General features: G+C 36.9%; 1 protein-coding gene across 2 annotated transcripts in view; it reads left to right on the top strand.

Moving 5' to 3' along the window:
- The window catches only part of ATP2A2 (ATPase sarcoplasmic/endoplasmic reticulum Ca2+ transporting 2), a 64,134-nt gene that overhangs the window by 22,595 nt on the left and 17,135 nt on the right, over window positions 1-24,404 (top strand). For both annotated transcript variants that reach the window (XM_065417999.1, XM_065417998.1), the window contains 4 exons: window positions 13,084-13,164; window positions 17,459-17,544; window positions 19,732-20,196; window positions 23,651-23,739. In XM_065417999.1, the coding sequence (XP_065274071.1) occupies window positions 13,084-13,164; window positions 17,459-17,544; window positions 19,732-20,196; window positions 23,651-23,739 (721 nt within the window). The remainder of the gene's footprint in view (window positions 1-13,083; window positions 13,165-17,458; window positions 17,545-19,731; window positions 20,197-23,650; window positions 23,740-24,404) is intronic.

The raw sequence follows: 24,404 nt of genomic DNA, 5'->3' as shown, positions 1-24,404 counted from the left end.
TTATCCTCCCCCCTCCCCCCCAACTCCCTTCCTGCTCAAGGTTCTGAAGAAATGGAAACACCATCATGGCCAGGACAGGTATGGTTCCCAGGGCAGGTTCGCATGTCTCTGTGACCCCACTCTCCATCTTCTCCTGACAGCAAATCTCCTCAGGAGTCAGGATCCATCACCATCCAAACTTCAGTGCTTCACCTCAAGGCGTGGCTGCGATATGGCTCCCTGGTGTAGAGCAAGACTGCTCCCCAGAGGTACAGACGGTATTGCTTCATAGCAGAAAACCCTTGACAAGGAAAACTTACCTGCATAAATGGAGACACTTCCAGACTTGGTACAGTCCCCGATCTGTGCCTCCTCTAGTCTAATGCACATTCTCAATTACCTGTTCAATTTAAAAACCATGGGATTATTGCTGAGTTTCACCTAGCTGCCATCACAGCTTTTCACTCCCCCATGAGAGGTTTTCAGACTTCATCACTACCCCCCAACCATTATGAGGGTTATCAAAGGCTTGTTCAACCTCTTCCCACATGTTAAGGAACCAGTTCTGCCATGGGACCTAAACTTAGTCCTCAATGTGCTGAAGAAATCCCCCATTTGAACCAATAAGGAACTGTTCCCTCCTTCATATGTCCCTTAAGACTTCATTCCTCATAACCATCAACTCTGCCAGGAGGGTTGGGGAGCTTGGAGTCTTTAGGGCTTCCCCCAGGCTTTTCATCTCATTTGCAGAATGTATGAAAGGACAGACTGTCTCAACCAAAAGACTGCACCGTGTACAGTAACTGGAGTCCTTTGAGATGTGTGTCCCTATGGGTGCCCCACTTCCTTCCTTTCTGCCTTGGAGTCTTTCACTGAACTTTTGTGGTTGAGAAAGAATTGGACTGGTGGCAGGTCTGCCCGTTCTCTATATACCCTCATATCCCAGACATCCTTGTGCTCAGATGCAGGGACGGATCCCCAGACACTACTGAGAATATCTCCAATCTGGAATGCACAGGCGCGCACGCTCCATGATGTGGAGTACCAATAGGGACACTTGGCCAAAAGCAGATACAAACATCAAGTGCTGATTATATTAACTGCTTTAATAGACCATGAAGCGGCATACGGTCTCTGGATTTCAGTTAGTGTCACACTTCTCTTATTTCACTTTCTGTACTTCTGGTGTCATACAGTCACACTCAGACTTAAACAGAGGCTTTTTTGCTGTTAACCTCTCTTTTACAAACTAATTGGGAATGAAAAGTTCATGAAATTGAACATCTCAAAATTAATGAGTATGGTGCACAAGTGGCAATATGGTGCGCTGCAAACTGATTTCCATTTCATTGACGGCATCAGAACATGAAGGGATGTCGATTTGTTCTTTGACACTGCTTTCCTGGTTACTTATTTATTTATCTTTTAAACTTTCATTGGGAAAAGTGGTTCATATAACTGATCGTTCGTAAGATGGGTATTTGTAAAATCAAGGTTCTGAATTTACTTGTTTCAACAGCAAAAAGTCACTGATTTTAATTCTTTTTTCTCAGGGGGGCCACACAAAAGTGATGTAGACTTTGGGGCTAGAAGCTTACTGCAGCAATTTTGGACCTGACTTGAAGTGCCAGAAATAGAATAGTAATCTCTGAAAGCAATTTGCTTTGTCAGGGACACATTACTTTGGTATTATACTGTAAAGAATTATTAATAGAATTGCAAGTGGATAATCAGCCTGAGGGTATGTATTGTAGTTTGTAGCATCCAATCATAAGGAAATACTGACTGATTTTACTGTATTGCCAATTCACTGGAGTGCAGGTGAAACTGAATTGCTTGTTTTCAACTGAGCAACTTTTGTAAAGTGGAAAAGCCGGGGGATCATGTTACTTGACTCTTTTTGTCCCTGTGAGGGGGGGACTCTTTGAAACTACACATGGAACACCTGCGGAGCCCACAGGCTTTCCACAGCACTACAAGATCTCCTTTCTGTGCCTTATTGACTCTAGTGGGGGATTTCTCTTAATAGAAGGCAGTAGTTGCTAGATTTTTGCAGTTGGAACAAAATTAACTTTTCCGAATATGCCAACTGCTTGAGGATTCTTAAGGCAATACTGCTCAAGGCCATAAACATGTTCTAGTATGAAAGTATATATTGGTGGTTAAAATGACACACTGAAGTGCAACTTGAATTAAAAACAAAATATCTTCCTGGCTCCTTAAATGTTAAATTGTGCAATAATTAGTTTTATTGTAAATCTGGTCTAACTGATTCATCTGACATTTGCAGGAAGATTCACATCAATTTCAGGAAACCGAAACAGACATCATTACAGGACATCAGTGTTATGGGAATGTTTTGAATCATTAGACATAAAAAAAAAGCAAATAGTTTTGTACTTGTCCACTTTTCTCATGACATGTTGAGGTTTGTTGAAGATATATTTAAGCAAAGGCATGCATCATCCAACTCTGTCTTCCCTGAGCACTTCGAACTTGAAGTGAAAGTAGTCTTGCTAAACTTGATGTTGCTTGTTTCCTTGGCAATGATTGATGCACTCATACTCTGTTTATTACAAAATCTGTCTGGAGATCTGAGACTGGGCTGTAAGTGACGCGCTCATTCAAGCCAAAATATCAGAAATAATGGGAGTATGACCACTAGACTTTCTTGAATCTTTTCTTTAGCGGAGGACAGACTAGAGCTTTAAAGACCTTGCTTTCAAAAGGCATGATGTGCAAACACATGTATTTGCAAGCCTAATTCACGTACACAGTTGCCACAAATGTGCAAATTGGGTATTGTGGGCACAACCAGCTATGCATTTAGGGTCAGCTTTTCTAAAAGCATGCCTACTCAGTGACTCTGATTGCTCTCGATAGGAGTTGCTGAGTGCTGGGCTCCCTTGAAAATCCAGCCCCAATTATGGAGGCCGAGCCCTTCTGAAAATCTGGCCCTAATTGGCTAAATTTGTAATTGGAGGTGCAAACTAAGTGCTCAAGTACATACTCTTGCAACCTCAGTTGTGTACCTGAACTGTTATACTTCTAGAGACCTATTTTTGCAGCAAACATGTTAATCAGAAAATATGGTCACTAAATTATTTGAAGCTTTTGCATGTGTTCACGATACAAGATTACTGTGATGAATGTTTGGGTAGGTGGTTGTCTTTTATATGGAGGGTTTAATGGTGTGGTCCGGGTTTTGGTTTTGTTTCGTTTCCTTTGTTTTTGTGTATGCCGTCCCCTACAGTAAAATTTAATCACTCTACCCAATCAAGAATAGCAGATTGGATACTGAGTAACTTTTTAAAGCACTGATTTAAAGTGCTAGCTAACTTAAGTCCTTTTTTGTTCCTTATAATAGCTTTATTCCAACCTTTGATACCTAAATAAACATAATTTCACTCCAGAAGCACGTTTTTTTTCTTTTTTCCCTCCTAACAATAAAAGCAAAGGGCATGATATAATTCGGAGTTTAGGAGTAGGATCATCTTTTTAAGAATTATAGTAGATCTATTCAATTCAATTAGTGTGTGTCACTTAAGAACATAATTGCACTAAATAGGCATAATTCGACAGTTATTTCGCATTTGTAGTTGGACATAAAATTGATATTTGGCTTTTATACATAAAGAAGTGATCTGGGAGAGCCAAGTAGCTGCCAAATGTCAACAAATGTGATACCTTACTGCAACTACTGAATAGCATGCATGTACAGGTACCAACTGGAATACTGTTTTGTGCCCCCTTACTGTAGGAAACTCATGTTAAGCTTCTTGGTAGTTGTTTACAGAACAGTATATTCAAACATTAGCAAATGTTTTAAAATTTAGTCACTTGTCGCATGATCATATTGTTTAAATCTGATTTGCAGAACAATCCTCTTATAAATTGTGACTTAAGTACTCTGAACTCTCAATGTGTCATATTTTAAACTACATGAACATTAGGCGTTAGATTCTACGAACAGACTCTCTTGACTAATACTGCTTTCAGTTTCTTTTCTTGGATATTAGCAAAAATTATTTAATACATTTTGAATTCAGGTGACTACAGTAGTTATAATGAACATCCAAGATCTCTCCTCTTAGGGCAAAGGCTTAATACAAAAAGCTGTAAGAATATTATAAATGCTTCAGCATAATATGAGTTCAGATATGGGAGCTATATAGTTTGTACTTTTTAAATAGAAGAAAACAATGCATTACATTGTTTCAAACAAGGGAAAGCTCCTGGGCGGGTAGACAAGAGCAATACTATGTCCCATAGTTAGTGTCAAGACTTGGAGGTGAGAGGAACTGTCTGCATGCCTCTGTCTCAAGTGTAAGAGTATTTGGATGGCCTTTGACATGGTGTTTGCAAAAAGATGACCATGTAGGGAAGTGACAGAGCACTTCATACTGGGATACATATCTGGGCATGGAATTCTAGGCAGAGTGCCAATGACATTTGTATGTCCAGGCAAGCGTGTCTCACCATTGAGTGGCGTAAATAACCAGGTGGTAGGTTTCTCCGATATGTCAGTGGCATCTAAATTAGAGATACTTTCTACAGGTCTTTCAGTGTAGAATAATAATATAGTTGGCACTGCATGGTAGTGACTAGCCCTACAATATCCTTTTGTCAAGAGGAGTTCTGACTCTAAACAGTCAGTTTATATTTGGGCCTGACTTAGACAGAAATCTTGTCAGGAAGGTGTAGATTAAAATAACATTTTTTTTAAAAAGCTAAATACTTGCTTAATTTACTTTATAAGAATGATTTGAAAATAATTTTGTAGTACTGAGGTGTTTAAACGAACAGTTCTCTAGTGAAGTTTGTTGTGGGCTAGAAGGTTACCCTAAAGACAATGAATGATAGATTACATTAGCACTCTTGAATTAGACAAACCTAGAAATAGATGGTTGAGGAGCCAACTTTTTTACAATCACTGGGAAGGATGGAGAGGTCACTTACCTATTCTTGTAATTTTTTTTTTCTGTATTGATGGATTTCTGGAGTCACCCGGGTGTCAGTAGCTGAAATACATGTTTGGTTTCTGATGAGAGGGAGGGGGCTGAGGGGCTAGTTTAATATCCTTTCAGAATGAAATAAAGTGAGTTGAAGAAAAGGAAGGCAGTTGATTAAGTAAACTTAGAGGCCAAGTGAAGATGCTCTTGGCAGGTGAAACAGTGGAGACCATGACCCACATGTTTATATGCTTGAAGCCTCTACAAACATTAATTTTTTAAAGCAGTATCTGTTTCATGAAAACTACATCTTTCAGAAAGGGTTCAGCAGAGTTAGTGGAAAATAGGCGTAATTTTGTGAGACATGGACACATTTATGTGGGAGCCTTTTAAAAGCTCATTAAAAATAATAAAACTTTATCTTGCTCTATTATCACAGTAACTGAATATCAGATATCAGTAGGACTGAGTTAATGGGTTTGGGACATATGCCTTAAGGTTTATTCACTGACTTCTGGTGGGCACAGTTCTCAGTACTCAAGTGTTGAAAACAAACTTGGTGTAGCTTAGTAACCTAGAGTTGACGAATAGAACAAATATCCAGATGTTATCCTCAAATGGCTTTTCAACTTTACTGCTCTGCTATAGAACTTGTCAGTTTTAAGACAGTCAAGCTTCCTGGAAATTGCATCCTTCTTGCTGGGTAATTGCCGTCCATTTTAATAGACTAAAGTTTTTTTTGTTTTGTTTTTTATTTTATTCAAAATGTTAAACTTAATTTGGTTTCACTATGCCAAGTGATAATTCTAATGTTTAACAGGTGCATTTTGATACAACTACTTCAGTTGTTAAAGTTTGGGGTCCATCTGAGCAGAATCCTCCCACAGGTTGCTCCATGGTTGCAAGAGCACAGTAGTCCATCCACCTCTTTTCAGTATGACCAGTGGACATTCCACAGTGTTGCAAATCCACTCGCCCCCCCCCCCCCCACTCCTGCATTCTCCCATGCATGGAGTCCCTGTGTGGGCTCCTGGGATTTCCTCTTCTTCCCTCACTTCTTGCTTAACAGATCCCCCTGTGTTTGCTGTTGGGGATGAGCAGGTTTAGTCCTTAAAACTTATAGCAGAATCAATGAAATGGTTGATGTTCTTATTCAGCTCTTTTAATCCTTTATCAAAATAAAGTGGACTATACAGAGAATACTACTGTGATGAGTTGGATTTCTGTGCAGCAAACATACCTTATCTATCCATTCCAGCATATTAAACCAATCTTAATATTTAAATGAATAAAATTAATTAAGAGATGCCTGTAAACTTGAATTGTATAAAAGTCCAATATTTTAAAAAGCTATTTCTAAGAATATCCATTCTGGAACAAATCAGATTACATTCTGCTAACTCAAATAACTCAATTAGTGTTTTAACTCTTGAAAACTGATTACTGATTGTAGTGTATGTACTATTTAGTGTATGTTTTAAAGTGTGTTGTAAAAATGCCTGCTGTAATGAGTTCTCCTAAAAGCAGTCTCTAAACAGCTTTTCAGGTGCATTCAACTGTAGTAATATGAAATGAATCCATCAATCTTCATACAGTTGAGGGCATTTGGGAAAAGATTTGCAGTTCACCTTTTAACATTAGGAGTGCAAATCATCTAGCCTTTTGTGGCAGAGCAGTTTGTTACAGCATTGTTGTTGTTTTTTAACCATTTATCTTATTTCTGTAGAGCACTGATCTTAAGTCAAATACTTATTCTCGGAAGCTAAATATCTGTAAAATTGACAGATGTTCAGTGGATAATACCTAGAGTTGTCTGCACACCCTTCCAACAGGGCATTTGTGTCAAAGCCAAAATGTTCTAATATTTATGGGGCTGTTTTGATGCATGGGGTTTGAACCTAACCTCATTGTCCACTCCCACTGAAATCAGTTGAATTGTATGAGGTTGAACCCATGCAGAAAGATTAGTGTCACTTCCAACACACATTATTTAAGAATTTATAAAGGGAATATTGAAGTTAAATGCTTTTTCTAGGTCTTGCTGCATTTCCCTTGTGAGTTACTGAACTATTAAGCAGAGCTAGAGAGAATGAGGCTGACTCGTGAGATTCAGAACTTATCGGCACTCGTATACCCTGAATAGAATTGATGCTTCAACAGGGCACAAACAATACTAAACAAAATTCTTGAAAAATCAAAGTAACTGTTAATACCATAATACCCTGGCACATTTTATTAGGGTAAAGAAAACTTGCTGTTCAAAACTTGAGTTCGCTGATAAAATATCAGTTTACCTTTCATTGTCTGAACACATACAGTACTTTGCTAATAGATGTGACTACTGTTTGATGCTGCTTCAGTGCTGAGTTGTGCCAGTGTCATCCATTTATCTGGTCTGGCATAAGGTGAATCTGAATTGTTCTCCCCTTCCTTATTCTGTACTTCCGAGAAAGTTAAGCGGTGACTTGATTAGCCTATAACTACCCACATGGGTAACAGAGATTTGATAATAGAAGGCTCTTCAGTTTAGCAGACAAAGGTATAACAAGATCCAATAGCTGGAAATTGAATCTAGATAATTTGGACTGGAAATAAGCAAATTTTTCACTGAAATAGTAAATAACTATTGGAACAATTTACCAGTGGTGAAGAAAGAGGATTCTCCTTCACTGGAAAATTGAACTAGAGTATATCTTTTAGAAAAACATCCAGTCTCGATTTACAAACAGGAATTAATTCCGAGAAGCCCTCTGGGCGGTATACAGGAGGTCAGACTAGATGATCACAGTGGTCCCTTCTGGCCTGATGCTCCTGAACAAACGAGCTGCTCTTCTGTCACTAGATTATATTGGTGATTGCTTTAGGGTTCCAGGTAATTTATATGTGGGTTCTACCTTCTCCCTTTCCCCAAAATCCCATCCCTTTTATATTAAAACACATACAGTACTCAAATAGGATAATCAAACTTCTGTATGCATTATATACGTTTAATTGTAGTGTAATTTATAAATAACACAGGTAGAAAGCCAGTACAGATGGTAAATCAGAATTTTTTTTGGATATTATCCTGCCTGTATTATTCAACCTAAATGTAATCAGCACCTACTGCTATATCTCTGAAACATATGATGTTTTATTTGTCTGCATGGGTAGTAATTGCAAGCAATATTAGCATATTTAGAACTGAAGGGACTGTCATTGTTCATTATTGTACTATCCCTCCTTCCCCAAAAGACCACATTTTTGGTGGCCTTATTACTTGATCATAAATAGTCCAGGTTAAATCTTGATATTCCCTCTGCTCAGACCTTCCATATTCATACATGACTTTTCTTTTTAGGAATGAGGGGAATAATTAAGTTCACTCTCTTGTGAAAGGTTATTGTACAATAGTGGGCAAACTTAAGTTTTCTTGTTTTGACAGTTTCTGCAGTTTAACAGCATTCACTATTCTGTGTATAGGAAATATTTTGCAAACAGCTAGAATATGCAAACATGAGACTAAAGCTGTTCCCTGTAGCGTGTAGGCATAGAATTGCTTTTTATACAGTAAAGACCACAAAGATTTTTTACTTCTAAAAGCTTAAAGATCCCCACATACATTCTGTGATTGTTAATTTTAGATGAAAACCCATAAGAGGGAACAAATTTTTTTTTTTTTAATTGATACCATGGACACTTAAACAGTCAGAATTCATATGGGCCTAGAATTGTTAACACTGAGTATAAATTAAAAAAGTAATATTTATGATGGTACTTGGCATATTTGAGCTTCTCTGCTGAGACTGAAATGACTAAACTATTTACACTTAGCATTATAAATAAGAGGTATTCTTTTCAAAAGGCTTCTTTTATTCCATAATGAAATCAGTGTTGCTGCAACTTCAGGGATTCAGTATGCTGTTTTGTCATTAGTGCACTCAGACTAACTGGCCATTCAACTTTGAGGATTTGTGGGATTTTTTTTAATATTGTATGAAGTACCTAGGCATGCAAACCTTGATTCTTCTTGGCAAGCTTTCAATTCAGGGATAAGAGACATCTGGTTAATTGAATACATTAACAGCTCTGACTATGTATCTTAAAATTCCCTAATGTGTTTGAAGATTGTCTAAATACATAAAACAAAACCGCTTTCTTGGGGGCCATTATGTTTTGTAATGGTGAAACGGCTGTTCCTAAGGGGTTTTGAACGTCCAATCCCTTTTCACTGTAAACCAACACTAAAAATAGAATGTCTGTCTGTTTAAAATATGCAGGATTTGGGAGATAATCATGGCTACCCCACAGTCTAGTGGAAGTTTATTGGCTTGACTCCAACTCAGTGTGTACCCCAAAAGTGTAATGTGGGTCTGGAATTCAAAACCAGACACAACTGTAATTCTGATTTTCTTTCTGGGGAAAATAATCCAGTTAAATATTAATAGTAGCTTTAGATGTTTGGAGGAAATATAGTGGAATTCCTCTCTCTAACACATAGCCTAGTCATTTCTATGTCATCTCACTTTGTGGCAGTTCTGTAGCAGCCAAAAACTGTTCCAAATACTTTGTGTTCAGGTTTTTGTTGGCTTGCTTCAACCCTAGTTTGTGGCCTAGGGATATATCTTGGTCCTTCTGAAATACTTGTATTGTTTCTATGGATATTTGAAACCAGCTGAAATATTAAACTTGGTTTCTTTCCAGTGTTGAATGATATAGAGGAAGGAAGCTACCAATGACTTTGAGACATTGTGTATACTAGACTTTTTTGCCAAAAAAAATTCTTGTGATTACTACCAGAGTTTCAGTTGCACTGGTGGTAGTGTAGTCAGTGCTCCAGATGGCTACCAATGTCTTAACTATCATGTTGACTAGAACAGCTCAGAGGCAATGCCTAAAAAGGTTAATTTTATCATAAAAAGGTTTTGCATTAGTGTCCTTATGTAAACTGGTTTGAACCTTGATTGTGGTCTTCACTGAAAGAGAGTAAGAATGGGTGAGTGAGAAATGCAGTCTTGTAACTTGTTTGGGGCTGTCCATCGGACTAATTTTGTGTAAACTCCATTACATATTTAGAGATGTGACTGTGGTCTTAAAATGCAACAAGCTTTGAATCACTTCTGCTTGTAATCTAAACTTTCTATGTTACTGGCCATACAGGTGGATTTTAATAGATGGAGGTATGGACACTGGATTAGGAATTGAAGTCCTGAGTTTTAATGCTGGCTTTGCCACTACTGGGCTATGGCGTAGAGCAAGTCACTTCGTCTTTCTGCATCAGTTTTCCTGTCTGTAAAATGGCAATAATACTTACCTATCCCATGTGGATGTGTGCAGATTCCAAGTTCTGCACCATCAATCATCAAAGAGCTATGTCAATTCTATGTAATTTTTAAAATAAATCTTTTAGCTTACTTGCAGAATAAAAAAGTTTGTGCTCTAAAGGAAGAGGAAGAATTGGAGGGTTGGGTTGTGACTATAGAGGAGGAAACAGAACTCTTCTAAATCTATGTACTGTATTGTGGCACCTAGTACAACTTCAATGTTTGTGCACATAGTGTCTGTCTTAAATTCATTTGGACAGGCTGGCAAACTCTAGAACAATGAAATGTTAACTTGGTCACAATACCTTTTGCCTAAAACAATTGTTAGTGACTAGAAGTAAATATTTATTTCATGGATTAGCAGGTCATTGGATATCATTAATCTAGCAGACCAAAGCTCTATCCTGACCAGTTTGCTGAACAGTTTATAGAACTTCAAAAGCAGTAGATAAAGATACTTCTTCAAGTATATTTTCCTTCATGTTCTTTTCAATTAAAAGAAAATGTGCTGTCTTGTGTTTTTGTTTTTTTTTAAGTGCTGCTTTAGATGGTTACAGTGACTTTCTGTGTACATGTAAAGTTCTGGGTAAAGAGATCCAGTCTTCTAATATAGCCTTGTCAAATGTATTAGTACATTTGAGATACTAGTAGATGCTCAGCTGTTGAAAGTACAGCAACAGTGTACGCATACAGATTGACAAGACCTGTACCACTTTGTACTGAGGTATTAGCCTTCTGTTCTTGTGGAATTGTGATAGCTGAAAACCAGCTGCTATCAAATGTCTACATATAAACCTCATCACGACATCCGGGGAGCATATTCAAATAGTTTTCCCATTTTTGGCCTTGGTCATTGTTTGTCTAATGCTATTTTCTCTCACTGCTCAAGGGCACTGTAGCTTAGATTAGTTTTCACATGCAATAATGGTACAAAATGGAAAATGAATTTAGCTATTTATTGGCCTTTTTCATATACACAGAAGTGATGGACTTTTTGTAAATTAGTGTAGTTCTTCTATGTTTGTCACCTGAAGGGAGAATTTTCCAATTAGCATTATTTTTATCCTTGTGAGCAATCATGGAGAATATGGCACAGAATTCATTTTTTTTTTTTTTTTAAATTGGCTTTTTACAGTTAAAAATAGTGTTCATTGAGTCCTCCGTCTCAGATCCTACCTCTCTCACCCATGGCCTTTCTGCTTATTAACTGGTATACACTGAGTAAGGTTGTAACATTCTTGCTGGCTTATTTACACTGTTACTCTCTTTATGTGCACTATTGCGTCTAGTTGCATAAGCAGTTCCTGCAGGAATTGCAGCTTGCTTTTTTTACTGCAGGGACATACTAGAGAGGGACTGTTGTAATGATTCCATCCACTGACAAGATCAGTTCTAACTAGCTAGTGATCAAAGCATTCCGATTCTTTGTTTCCTTCAGAACTTGTATGCTTTATTTCACAATAAATGAAATTAGAGACTTTCCACATTAAGAATAGAAATGGACTTTATACAAGGATTATACTAACCAATTAGAAATTGTTAAATGCAGCATATAAAGAGATGTACAGAAATGTGAGTTAAACCTGTTGAAACTTGTTAATCTATTTGCCTCCACAAACCAATTTCTTGGGCTGATTCACAAAATGGTGGTGGTGACAGAGCAGCAGTTCATTTTGCTGTGACTTGAAAACCAGGAATGACAGAATAAGAGGGAGTAGAAGGGGGAATGAATTTGGGATTAAAAAACCCAATGAAGATGCTGGAGGGGGGGGGGGAAAACAATTAAGATGCTGGCGAGAATAGCCAGCTACATAGCTCTGGGCTCATGCTTATTCTCTAGCATCTTCAGGAGCATCTTCTCTATTTACTGTCCTATATTTGGCTACATTTTTGGAAAACTGTTCCTGGCATTGGATGGAAAGGATTTTCTCAAATGTTTGCATTAATATCTAGTAGGTAGAATATATAAAGTCAATCCCAGGACAGAAAATATCTAATGTGAATGTCATCACAATTCACAAATGGGGATTCAGAACTTGGTATCTTAATGGTTAGCTGATCATATTGTTATGAGGCTATGGAAAAAATAAGCCAATATACTATTCAAATCTAAAATTGACCTCTGCACTGTATGACCATGTTTAGAATATAGCATTAGAACTTTGCAATGGCTAGCATATTTCTAGGAGTGCATTACATTCACGATTGGTCCCTAACAAGTGGGTACTGCAGCCTTTGTATTAACTTCAAATATTTTCTTTTAACTTTGAAAATTCTCTGTATTTTTCCCATCTTTGGATTGCTGAGGACTAACTTTAGCTATTTCTTTTGTGCCAAATATGATACTGTGTAAGCAAAGAATTTCTGGAGGGGAAAGTCAAAGCCAGTAGCCAATATCGGTGCCTGAAAACCACAGTAGTTTGTGGGGGTTTTTGATACATGGAAAAGTTTTGAAATGTATATTCTCCAGTTGCTTCTGGAACTCATTCAGCTTCTAGTAGGCCATGTTCTGTCCATACTATCTCAAGGTGTTCTGAGAAGTGACTTCATGGAAAAATAAAATGTTTTCATTTCTGTTTTTCAGAGACTTGTAAACTTGTACCAAACAGACTTATTTATTAGTGCTTATACAAGTCTGAATTATTTTAGCAGTTCAAAGTGAATTTTATAACACATTTGTAGAGAATATTGCAACTTACAAAAGCTATAGGAAATACTGATAGTATCATTAACTGAACACTTACTGAGCAGTTATTCAGCAAACACCTAAAAAAGTGGTTGATATAGAGTGATTGCTTATAAATCATTACTGAATAACTAAATTCTCTAACTTTGTTTTGAATCCATAGTTGGTGACAAGGTTCCTGCTGATATAAGACTTACTTCTATCAAATCTACAACTCTAAGGGTAGACCAATCAATTCTGACAGGTAGGCTGTATCATTTTTGAGTTCTGCAAAGTATATGTTTAGAATTGGTTTTGATTCACTGTAAGGCCCAAGTTGCTTAAGTAATGTGGTTTGCTTGGTTACTGTATCATAACGGCCAACGGCTGTTGAACAATATGATCTTGCAATCTCATATTGCAATGATGAACATATACTACAAATACTTGGCTATATAGGCTCAACTTGTGGGAGACTAATGAGTTTTCTTCTTTATGAGGTTTCTGAAGTTTTATTGGGATTGTTGTCAGATACATTTATGTAAAATGAAACTACATCAGAGAGGATGCCATAATTGGGGCTACTGATTTGTGGCCAATTATCTATAAAAATATGAAGTACTGGGTTATACTAGCAATTGCTTTGTGCAGATGCAAAACCTGCGGATATACCTCCACTGCTACAATGATCAACACCCTCCCCCCCCCTAACACATAACACCCCTTTCAAGATCCGTGGGTTCTACACATACTTACCACAACATGTGATGTACTTTATCCAGTGCACTAAATGCCCCAATAGCAGTTATGTGGGTGAAACCAGACAATCATTACACTCTCAAATGAACTCTCACAGGAAAACAATACAAGACAAAAACACCCTATCACTTGTGGGTGAACATTTCTCACAAAACGATCACTGTATCTGACTTATCCTCAAAGGAAACCTGCAAAACACTTTCAAAAGACAACCCTGGGATCTTAAATTCATAACTTTGCTAGACACTAAAAATCATGGACTGAACAGACACACTGTTGTAATAAGCCATAAATCCAATCTGTAACCCCCTAACAAACCCCCACCCCCTTCCTTTCCTCTGGAGGAGTGCTAACAGGTCACTTCACCTTGAATGTTTCCTTGAGGTCTGTTAACTACTTATGCTAAACAATCTGTTCAAACCTTGTATTTAGCAGTGATACTTTATGCGAGGGTTTCCCAGACCTGAAGAAGAGCTCTGTGTGTAAGCTCGAAAGCTTTTGTCTCTGTCCAACAGAAGTTGGACCAATAAAAGATATTCCCTCACCCACCTTGTCTCACTAGCAATTGTTTGCCATTTATGGAGTTCACTCGGTTTGAACGATCAAGCATTTTCTGTGTATTACCCAGATATAAGTAACATTTTTTTTTTTTAAGTTAAGGAAGCTCATATTAAATGAAGTATGTTATGCAACATGTGATACTGTAGTACTCTTAAATACTGAGTCTGCCAAACATCAGTTTTCCTCGTTTATAAAAGCAAATCTGAATTTATTTTTTGTTTGACTTCAGGGGCCTGTCTTGTGCATGGTTTAACAAAATTGTCTTATTGACCTTATGATAGCAAACATACAAAAATTCAGAAAAATGTGGTCAAACACCCTGAGTTCTGAAGACCCTATCACTTGTTTACACCTCTCCTTTCATGGCTACACTGTGGTCAAAACCCTTTGTTTGAGGTATGGGGAGTTTTACATAATATATAAACTTTTTAAGACTTTGTTATCCAGATTGACCTAGGATGACGAGAAGCAGAAACTGGGGCTTAGTAGAAACTCTTGCTCAATTTCTCTTCAAGAGACCCTAGGTTTCAATAAAATGAATTTTTCCTGTCTGGGTGAATTTCTGACTACTAAGGTGGTTTTTTCTTTTCTGGGTTTCTAATTTAGCAGAGTAGCCAGACTTAAGAAATTTCACCCTGATCAGGGAGATGAAGGGGAGTGTCTTAATTAAATGGTACTGTAGTGTGTTTCTTCAGGATTCACACACAGTGAGAAGCTCCTCTGAGCTACAACTTCTACTTCTCATTGACCTAGCTGTCAGTCTTGTAACTGAAAGAGAAAGTGGTAAGCTTGGAAGTGCTGAAAGCTACATAAACTAACTCTTTCAAAACTTGCTTTGATACTCAGTCCAAACAGTGGCTTGTAAAGATGTTTTCATTTTGAAAATGTGTACTGAACAAACCTTATATAGTATGCTATAATCTGCTATTAGTATGGCCCTGGAATCCAGATATTACACTCTACCACCTGAGGCTTGTGATAAGCCAGATTTAACACCTTAAAATCACAGGTAATTCAATAAATGCAATAGCAACATGTGGCTTTTATGAGAGATTGACCTTGCAAAGAAGTGCATTCGGCCATGTGTAGATTTCAAAAACATACTGTCTAACTAAGGACACTGTTCTCATCCAAACCTTCCCTCCCCCTCCTCCACCCAAGTACTGATTGCGTCTTGTGCTCTTACGCCCCCTTAAAACTGTTTTAAACTACTTGAAAACATGTAAATTCTAATCTATAGCTTTTGTGGATTCATTTAAAATTAATAAGTGGGAATAATAAGTAATAAGAAAAAGGAGGCTAGAGTGTTTCTGGTAGATGCCTAGACATCTGGACATGAGCTCCACTTGTCCATAGTCCATTCAAGGACATGTAAAAATGATTGGGTTGTCTTTTCTCAACAGCAGTGAATGATTAGACAAATGAATTAATAGTCTCTATTCCTTTTATTTTGGATTTCATTTTTACCTAATGTCCCTCTTAATCCTTCCCAACATTCATAGCTTCATTATCTAGGCCTCTGTAGTGACTATCATCCTCTGAGGCTGTAATGCTTTTCTCTAGGCTGTTCCTTTTCCTCCTCACTCCCAACAAAGATGATAGGCTCTTTATGCTCAAGGACAAAGTCCTGGGCTATAATGAATAGCATTGGGCAGTCTGGTAGTTTTGATTTGTAACACCATTAAGGGGGAGAGGGGAAGGGTACATCCTGGAATATAAATGTAACCTATTGACTGTCACCATTTTCTTCTTCATTGGCCCCTTCCACTTATCTCTAACATATTTTATTTGATCAGTTTCTCAAATTTGAAGGCAACTAATAAAACTTAATACAGAAATTTGAAAATATTAACATTAGCCAGTCTGAAATATGGCATAACACAAAGTTACTGTAGTGCTAAACTGGCCTCTGAAATTTGGATGACCTTTTTTCAGAAAACTCATTCTCTCTATTTATCCTATTCCACCCGAGATAAATATAGAAAGAAAACGAAAGCTTTTTTAAAAAACAAAATGTTAATAGTGTCAGCTACTTAAAATGAGCTGTTTAGCTCCCTGCTTTCTCTTAAAATAAAGAGCCTGTCTTAAACTCTAAATGTTACTTAAACTCTGGAGGTACTTATTCCAAAAATATGAATAGCTTGCTTTATGTATGCCTTTTTTTAATGTGAATTCTCATGTCACTGAAGTATACAGTATTGTATCTGTCTGGCTTTTGATTATATTAATCAGTCCAGTTACTTTCCTGATGCTTTACAGGGAATTATTCTTAATTATTTTGCAGCCTTATAGAATTTTATATCGGAACAGCAAGCAAGAAATTTCAGTTAGTAGATCTTAGTTGAATCACTTTTGCAGTGTCCAAATTCAGTGTATACTTTTGATTAAGGAAAAAACAAATGAATTTATTTATATAGAGACCAACTGTTCCTCTTTTCATAAGTAGAGGATTTATCTTAAAAATAAGATGCTAAATGTAACTAGAAACCTTTTGTCATGAGGAAACTGTTCAGTACCTAAGTTTAGTTTACCATCTAGAATTTCTGGGCAGGAGATCAAAATGTACCTTTCAAAGGTGGTAATAAAGAATACAGTAGATTTATATGCCCTTTTCTAGTTGGTGTCTTAGATCTTTTCTTTGAAATTTTATATAGGTAAGAATAAGGTCAGATTAGACTGAACTGCTCTTGTTCAGAGAACCAGCAGAAAAGTGCATTCTTTACTGAAGTTACAGAACCTTTAGGGCTAAGACTAGGAAGAAGAATTGTAGGAAAGAGAATGGACCTTAATCTAACAGGATCCTGTATGGACTTCTACCTTCCAATGGAATTAATTTCTTATCAATATTTTCAGACTCTATCTGAAAAATCTTTTCTGGTAGTATTTGTTGTGTAAACCCACATCAGGCATAGGGTCTGAATGTTTTAAAATCTTAAAAATGGATGCTCCACTGAAGGAAAACCGTGAACTCACTTGTGTATAAATTGTAATTCTTCCCTTTGAAATCTAAGGCTTTATTAAAAAGGACTCAATCTACTTTAAAAGAAACAGGAAGTGTGGCTATGGAAACCATTAAAACTTTATTGAAATGCTATAAGAAAAGTATATGCAAGTGCCATGACCAGATAAATACAATTTTAAGGCGTTTAAGCTTATACCATATTTTCTATTAGATCAGTTTACAAGTAAAGTTAAAATTACACATACAAACTCCCATTAACACTATAACCTTTATTTAGGTGAATCTGTATCTGTCATTAAGCATACTGATCCTGTGCCTGATCCTCGTGCTGTGAACCAAGACAAGAAGAACATGCTTTTTTCTGTAAGTAATTTTTTTAAGTTATGAGAGTTAGTGACTTACAGCAATATAGAATTTACCAAATGAATGCTTGTGGAGCTTTTTAAGTCTTAGAATTTCAAGAGTTATTCAGGTTAAATAACACTATAAATAATATATACATGCTACCTTTGCTGTACTCTACCAAACATAAACTGCTGTCTGCAGCAAGCTCCTCAGATTGATTAGAAACCAAGAGGAAATCCTGTCTGCTTTATTAAAATGAATCCTTAAGGAAAGGGTTTCTCAATCCAAATAAACTTGAGAAATTTAACTTCTACTTTTGGTGCAGAAACTTGCATACATCCTAGAAAAACCTTTTTAAAAAAAGACTTTTACCAGTGTGTGCGCACTTGGAAACTAATTCTGAAATCCATGTCATTTCACCTCTTAAGAACTAGCAATATTTCATAAACAGGAATGATTTGAATTGAGCTTCCCTCATTTGTATACTGTGTCTGAATATTCAGTGAGAACTAGAAGCTTAATTTTAGTCTATGCACCATTTCATTGCTTCATACAGACTGGAAAAAAATGTGAATGCTTTAGGATGCTTAAGTATTAAATAGTAAACGAATTATTATAGGTTATTGGTAAACTTTGCTTTTCAAGGTCTGATTCTGCCATTCTTACTCTCTCTGAATATATTCATGAAGGCACCCATTTGAGCCCAGGAATATTCGGTGTGTGTACCAGGTGGCAGAATTGGGCTCGAGTTAGCAAAATATTAAATTCTTTCCTTGCGGTTTAAGGGTGACCGCTACCATGGCTGTAAGCCCATTGACTTGAGTGGAGTTGTGCTTGCTTACCCAAGGACTGAATTTGGACATAGGGCTTAGAAGAATTTTGTCATGCTGCATGTTATGAGTCAATATTAATAGATCTTCATTGGCCCATCCTTTAGGGAAAGTCTGCATATTTGGATTTCTTGGGGAATATTAAACTTAGAGAAATGTAACTGAAACTCCAAGCAGTCTGGACTTACTACGGTGGTTCTTACGAAATATAGAAAAATAGATATTGTAGGTACAAATGGCTAGTCTGGACATAGAAATAGATTGATTCAGAAATGTTAACATGGTTAAGGGTGGCAACATTTTTTTAGTCTTGCCTACTTAAGGTTTTAGGACTTACTGGTGTTTGATGTAACATTTCAAACTTTCTATGCAAAGAATTTTTTCACTCACTTCCTACCTGCTGTTTTAATCCTCTTTCCTAACTTTCAAAACAGTAAGGAAGCTACTCTGGTGTTAAGAGCACATTTGATTTACTGATGATCTCTTAGTAAACGTGACACTGCTAACATTAACTCTTCATAACATTATCACTCTGTATTTCCAGTACTATACTGCATGAACTAGATCTTACATTTACATGATGGTGATAGCAATTAATGTTTGTAGTAGGCTTTTTGTAGGTGGCTATCTATCTTGTACTCAGAGCAGGTGGCAGTGAAAGCATTGGGGAATCTAGCTTAATCTACTAGCAGCTTGTCTGGAATTGAGCCTTGAACAGTTTAAAAAATTAGAAAAGCAGGTGTATTTCAAACTGATGGCATAATATATACAGGTCTCCCACTCATTCCTCTTCCCCCATAGAAGCTCTTTTGGCTTTGATGTTTAGCTAGAAACAGACACAATTGTTAATGGAAAGCTCCTTGACTACACAGTACTTTGGGTTTACTTTTAGTTTCAAGCTTAAATGACTGTTACAAATTGTTACATTAAATGACTAAGATTTCTTTAACTAAAAGAGTAAAAATTCTTCAGTTTATCCATTTTACTTCATATTGTGTTAACATCACTTTTTCTTACATAATTAGCTTCCCCTTTTGTTTTATTTGGATCTTCCACAGGTTAATAAGGAACATAAATTTTGGTAAGGGTACTTGTGCCCTTTTAAGGACTAATGTATACCACCTTACTGACCTCACAAAGAATGGCTGTCAAAATAGAATCCAAAATAACTTATCAAGAACTGATAACAGTGAAATATGTGAACCACATGAGCATTGCATCTTAAATTAGCCAAAATCAGAGAACAAACTTTCAGATAGAACTTAATGTCTTAGCAGAAAAAGTTATCTGTGAACCTGGTATGCAACAGGCCTACTTCAATATTGTCACAGAACGACTTACGAATCTTTTTTCCCTTTTTTCGATTCCATTTTAGGGGACTAACATTGCTGCTGGTAAAGCTATGGGAGTAGTTGTAGCAACAGGAGTGAACACTGAAATTGGCAAAATTCGTGATGAGATGGTAGCTACTGAACAAGAGAGAACACCACTCCAACAGAAACTGGATGAGTTTGGAGAGCAGCTGTCCAAAGTCATCTCACTCATTTGCATTGCTGTCTGGATAATCAACATAGGTCACTTCAATGATCCAGTTCATGGTGGCTCCTGGATTCGAGGCGCTATCTACTACTTTAAAATTGCTGTTGCTCTTGCTGTTGCTGCTATCCCTGAGGGTCTGCCTGCTGTTATTACCACATGCTTGGCCCTAGGAACCCGCAGAATGGCCAAGAAGAATGCTATTGTTAGAAGTCTGCCATCCGTTGAAACTCTGGGTTGCACGTCTGTTATTTGTTCTGATAAGACTGGTACTCTCACAACCAACCAGATGTCAGTTTGCAGGGTACGGTGAATTGATTAATTTATTCTGCATTTCCTTTATTTCCCTCCCACCCCCACCCCAGGTTCTCTTATTAAACATTGCCTAAATTCTATTCCTATATGAAACAATGTCATCAGCTTTGCTTTTATGCCAGCAAAATCTTGCTTTATTTGCTACAGTACTATTCCACTTTCAGTTCAGCTTTCTACCACGTAATGTTTAAGATTTTCATCTTTTCTTTATTTAGTTATGGCCAAAAATAGCTGTACCCACACTTGATGGGAACGTTTTTCATTTGCAAATATCTTTCTCTTAACTGTCTTATGCCACACAGTTTTAAAAACAGGGCCATTTTCCTTAGGACAATCTGTCCACACATCCAGAAGTATAGAACAGGTTGTATATCAGAAGGCAAGTGAATAGACATCTTGCTTTATGAAGGTGGGCACTTGGAGATCTTTATAGAGTGAGAGAATGCTACAGACTATGAAGTGTTTAATATTCTTATACAGTCTTTGACTGTACACTGTTGTTCCTTTTGATTTACTTCATACTGGGCATTGCTCCCAACTCTGTACTGACTCTCAGACATCCACTCTAGCAGGTAGACGTGAAAAAAGAAAAGGGGCAGCGTCAATGGGAATATGACCAAATTACAGCAACTTCCATGTCCTATTAAACTGTCCCCTTTGCGCCCCCTTTCTAACTTTCACCTCAGTTCTGTAATTCATCAGCTCTTCCTCACTGAGGTGGTCTGCACTAGCAAAAATGGGATCCATAATTCACCACCATTGCAACTCCAAAGGTGGAAGCTCTAATGTAATAGATGGGGCTCAAGTGAGCGCAGGAGTTTTCACCACCATATAGCATCAGATCCTATGAAAGGATGTACCTCCCTCTGTTTATCCCATCTTCTCTAGCTTTATACTTGAATATTTCAAATCTACACAGTATTTCAAGTACACTGTATTGTAAGATTCATTTGGTAGACCAGAATTCAGATCTGAGATGCCTTCAGATATGAAAATCATGCCCTGACTCAATTGCCAATGTCACTTTTGATACTAGACAGGGGAGTAAAGCAACTGACTGATTTTGTTCTTCAAAAAATAGTTTCTAATGTTGATTAAAGTAGTATACCATAACTGCGTACTATTGTGCTGCATGTTCAGTTTCCAATCTTTCATGCAGCCCTGCCACTTGGAATTCTGAACAGGAATTTACTGGAAACAACAGTATTTTACAAGTTGATACGTTTCTGATTCAGATGAAGATATTTCTATTCTTGAAGTGTAGTTAAGTGATTATCAGATATTAGAGCTACTGTGCTGGCTGCATTACATGACCTCAAATACTGTTCAAAATTACTGTACCAGACCAGAATTTTAAATGTATAAATGTGCTATAAAGATTTGGGGAACCTCCCCTTTCCCCAAAAAAATCCAGAAACTCTTAAACATTATTCTATTTATTTATTCTCACTTGATTAATGGCAGGTTTTTCTTCTTTCCTTTTTAACAAGATTGCTAGTCCTACACAAAGTTAAGTATTGTAGTGTAGAGACAAAGCAGCTGCTCATTAGTATTCTGGAGGAGGTTACTTGCAGTGGTATTGCATAACTGCCCTAGCCTTCATAGGGATCATTTCATCACTCAGGTGCCAAAAAGCAGAGCGCTTCCATGTTCTTAAGAACATCCAGATACTTTCAGATTCATTTATAAAGGTTTCTTTTGGAATGCAATATGAGTCCTTTCTGATATTTAGAAAGCTGAGTGTTTTGGATCCTATGCACCATGATTCATTCATGTTTTCAGAAGAATCAAAATCATTAAAATTTTGCAACTGAAACTTGTCTACATTAAAGTATGGCAAACAAGTGGTACGGCTACCTCTGACTTCACTTAAGGAGGCACTATGATTAGCTTTTCAAGAAGCCTTTGCCATGGTAATTCCATGTGAGATTTATATCTTCTATATAGTGTGCTGTTGCTGAGTTGTAGCCCGTACATGTTTGTAGGAATTTAAAGGTTTGTATGACAGATTTAGGACAAGAGTTACTGTCTTTTCAGTCTGATGCAGTTTCATATTCTCTGGAGTGACTTTTAAATTCACCCACCTGTTTGCCTTCTGAATTTTAAGTATTTTGTATAATTTTCAGCCATCATGAAGAGCAGTTATTGACTATCTTGTTATTAAGACTTCATTTTTTTCTACCAATGGGATTAGAGGCTTAACTAAAATGCAGCGTAGAGTAGATAAAGTAAAAGCGAGGCATTACTGAAACATGACTAACTTTTTAGATTAAAAACAGTTAAGCAGGCAATGTCCTGTTTCTCTGTCATATATGTAATGGCATGACTTTGTGGGAAAGTTTGTGACTGGTTCATATAATGGTGCCAATTATGTAATATATTATGTAACCAATTACAATCACATTTTTCCACAAAGCTATACTATTACTTCAGATCTATAAAGGAATGATTCTTGTTTCTCCACCATGACCACTCTATCAACTGGGTAGTTTATCAAAAGGCATTTGTCATTTTGGAATATCAGAACTTCAGGCACTAGATTTTTGACCCCTTGTCTGATTTTGGTTCTGCCTGTGGCTCCTCTGCTGTGGAAAGGATTAAAGGATGCAGATGACTGAGTCCAGGGGGGGGCATCTGCATCCCTCAAACACTAGTTTATTCTCTACTTTAGAAATTACGCTCCATTATATGTTGCAGGGGTACTTGAGCTATTTGAATGCCCTCCAAAACAGTAATACACTGGAAACAAATTTCTTTAGTAAAAAACTGAAGATAGGAATGCTCTTACTCAAAGGCTCATAGGAAAGGGTCACTTCCCTGGAGTGGGACATTACCTATATTCTCTTGGTCTCTGATATCTAGAAGCAGACTTTACTGCTCTGAAGTACTTTGTGATTCTATCTTACCTGATGTGGTCTGTACAGATAAATCCACTCCGGTCTTCAAACTTGTTATTTTTCTCTTGCCTTGGGACTACTGTGCTTTTAACAAATTCATACATAAAATTCAGATATCAATTTTCTATCTGAAGCCTAGGAACATACCTCCAGAAAGATCTTCTGCTAGAATTAGAATTATCACCTGGGCACATGACTAGGTCAGGCAGTTTGAGTTGGGACAGTCACTTTTAGCCCTTTTGATCAACTTGCTCCACTGTTACCACAGTTGATAGACTAACAGTCCTGGCTTGCATAACAGAGTAGTGTTGCATGCACTCATGGTTTAAATATCTGGAGCAAATAAAAATTGTTGTCAAGGATGAATTTTAGAATCGGTATCTATCCTTTCTGCCTGTCTCTTAGCTTTTCTGTGAACGGATTGCTCCTTCTTAAATTTTGTCTTGTGTACATATAATGTGACAAATTCAAACTGATTTTAGTCCATTTAACTTTAGTGTCTGATTATACTAATTTAATATTTTAAAACACTTCTTTTTCTTACAGATATTCGTCCTGGACAGAGTAGAAGGAGATACCTGTTCCCTGAATGAATTTACAGTAACAGGGTCAACATATGCTCCCATGGGAGAAGTGTAAGTGCTTCATTCATGTTAAATGTCTGCCAATTTATCCATTGGTTGTACATGTACATACTGATGGGCAGCTCAGTATATTAAAGTATCTGATAACATTTGTTAATGTATCAGAGTTTCTCAACCATTGTGTATATAAATATGAGGTTAGAGACAACCTGTTTTAGCCTAGAATATAACTTACTGAAAGGAAGTTAAATTCTGCAAAGTCTAAATCTAATGAAGCATCCTTAAAATATACATTTTATTTTTTACATCGTTCACTTGACAACTAATCTTCCAGAAATGATGAATTAGGGTTGTGGGATTTATCTTGTTGAAAGCTTTCTAGCTTTAGATTTTTTTGAAAGATTTTAGTAGTTTAATAAGTATCTTTCAGTGATGCTGCATGGGACCTACATTCCCATTCCTTTATGGAAATTATAGTCACCTGTTTAAACCTAGATCTTAAATTCTTGTAATCTCTCAAATAGTATTGCCCCCTATGAGGACAGTTGAGGAATTCATTGACTCTTTGGGTTGCACTCTGTTCTGGAATTCACCTTTTTCAAGACAAATTTGAATAGATGCTCAGGACCTGCAATACCTTTTGAACTCTGTAGATCAGTGCTTAAGGATTGGTCTCTTACTTTGTATCTACAGTAGCTTTGGTTTTTTTCTAAGGT

The sequence above is a fragment of the Emys orbicularis genome, chromosome 16 (assembly GCF_028017835.1).
Source record: "Emys orbicularis isolate rEmyOrb1 chromosome 16, rEmyOrb1.hap1, whole genome shotgun sequence".
Lineage (NCBI taxonomy): Eukaryota > Metazoa > Chordata > Testudines > Emydidae > Emys > Emys orbicularis.
This window is presented reverse-complemented; position numbering and strand designations above follow the sequence as displayed.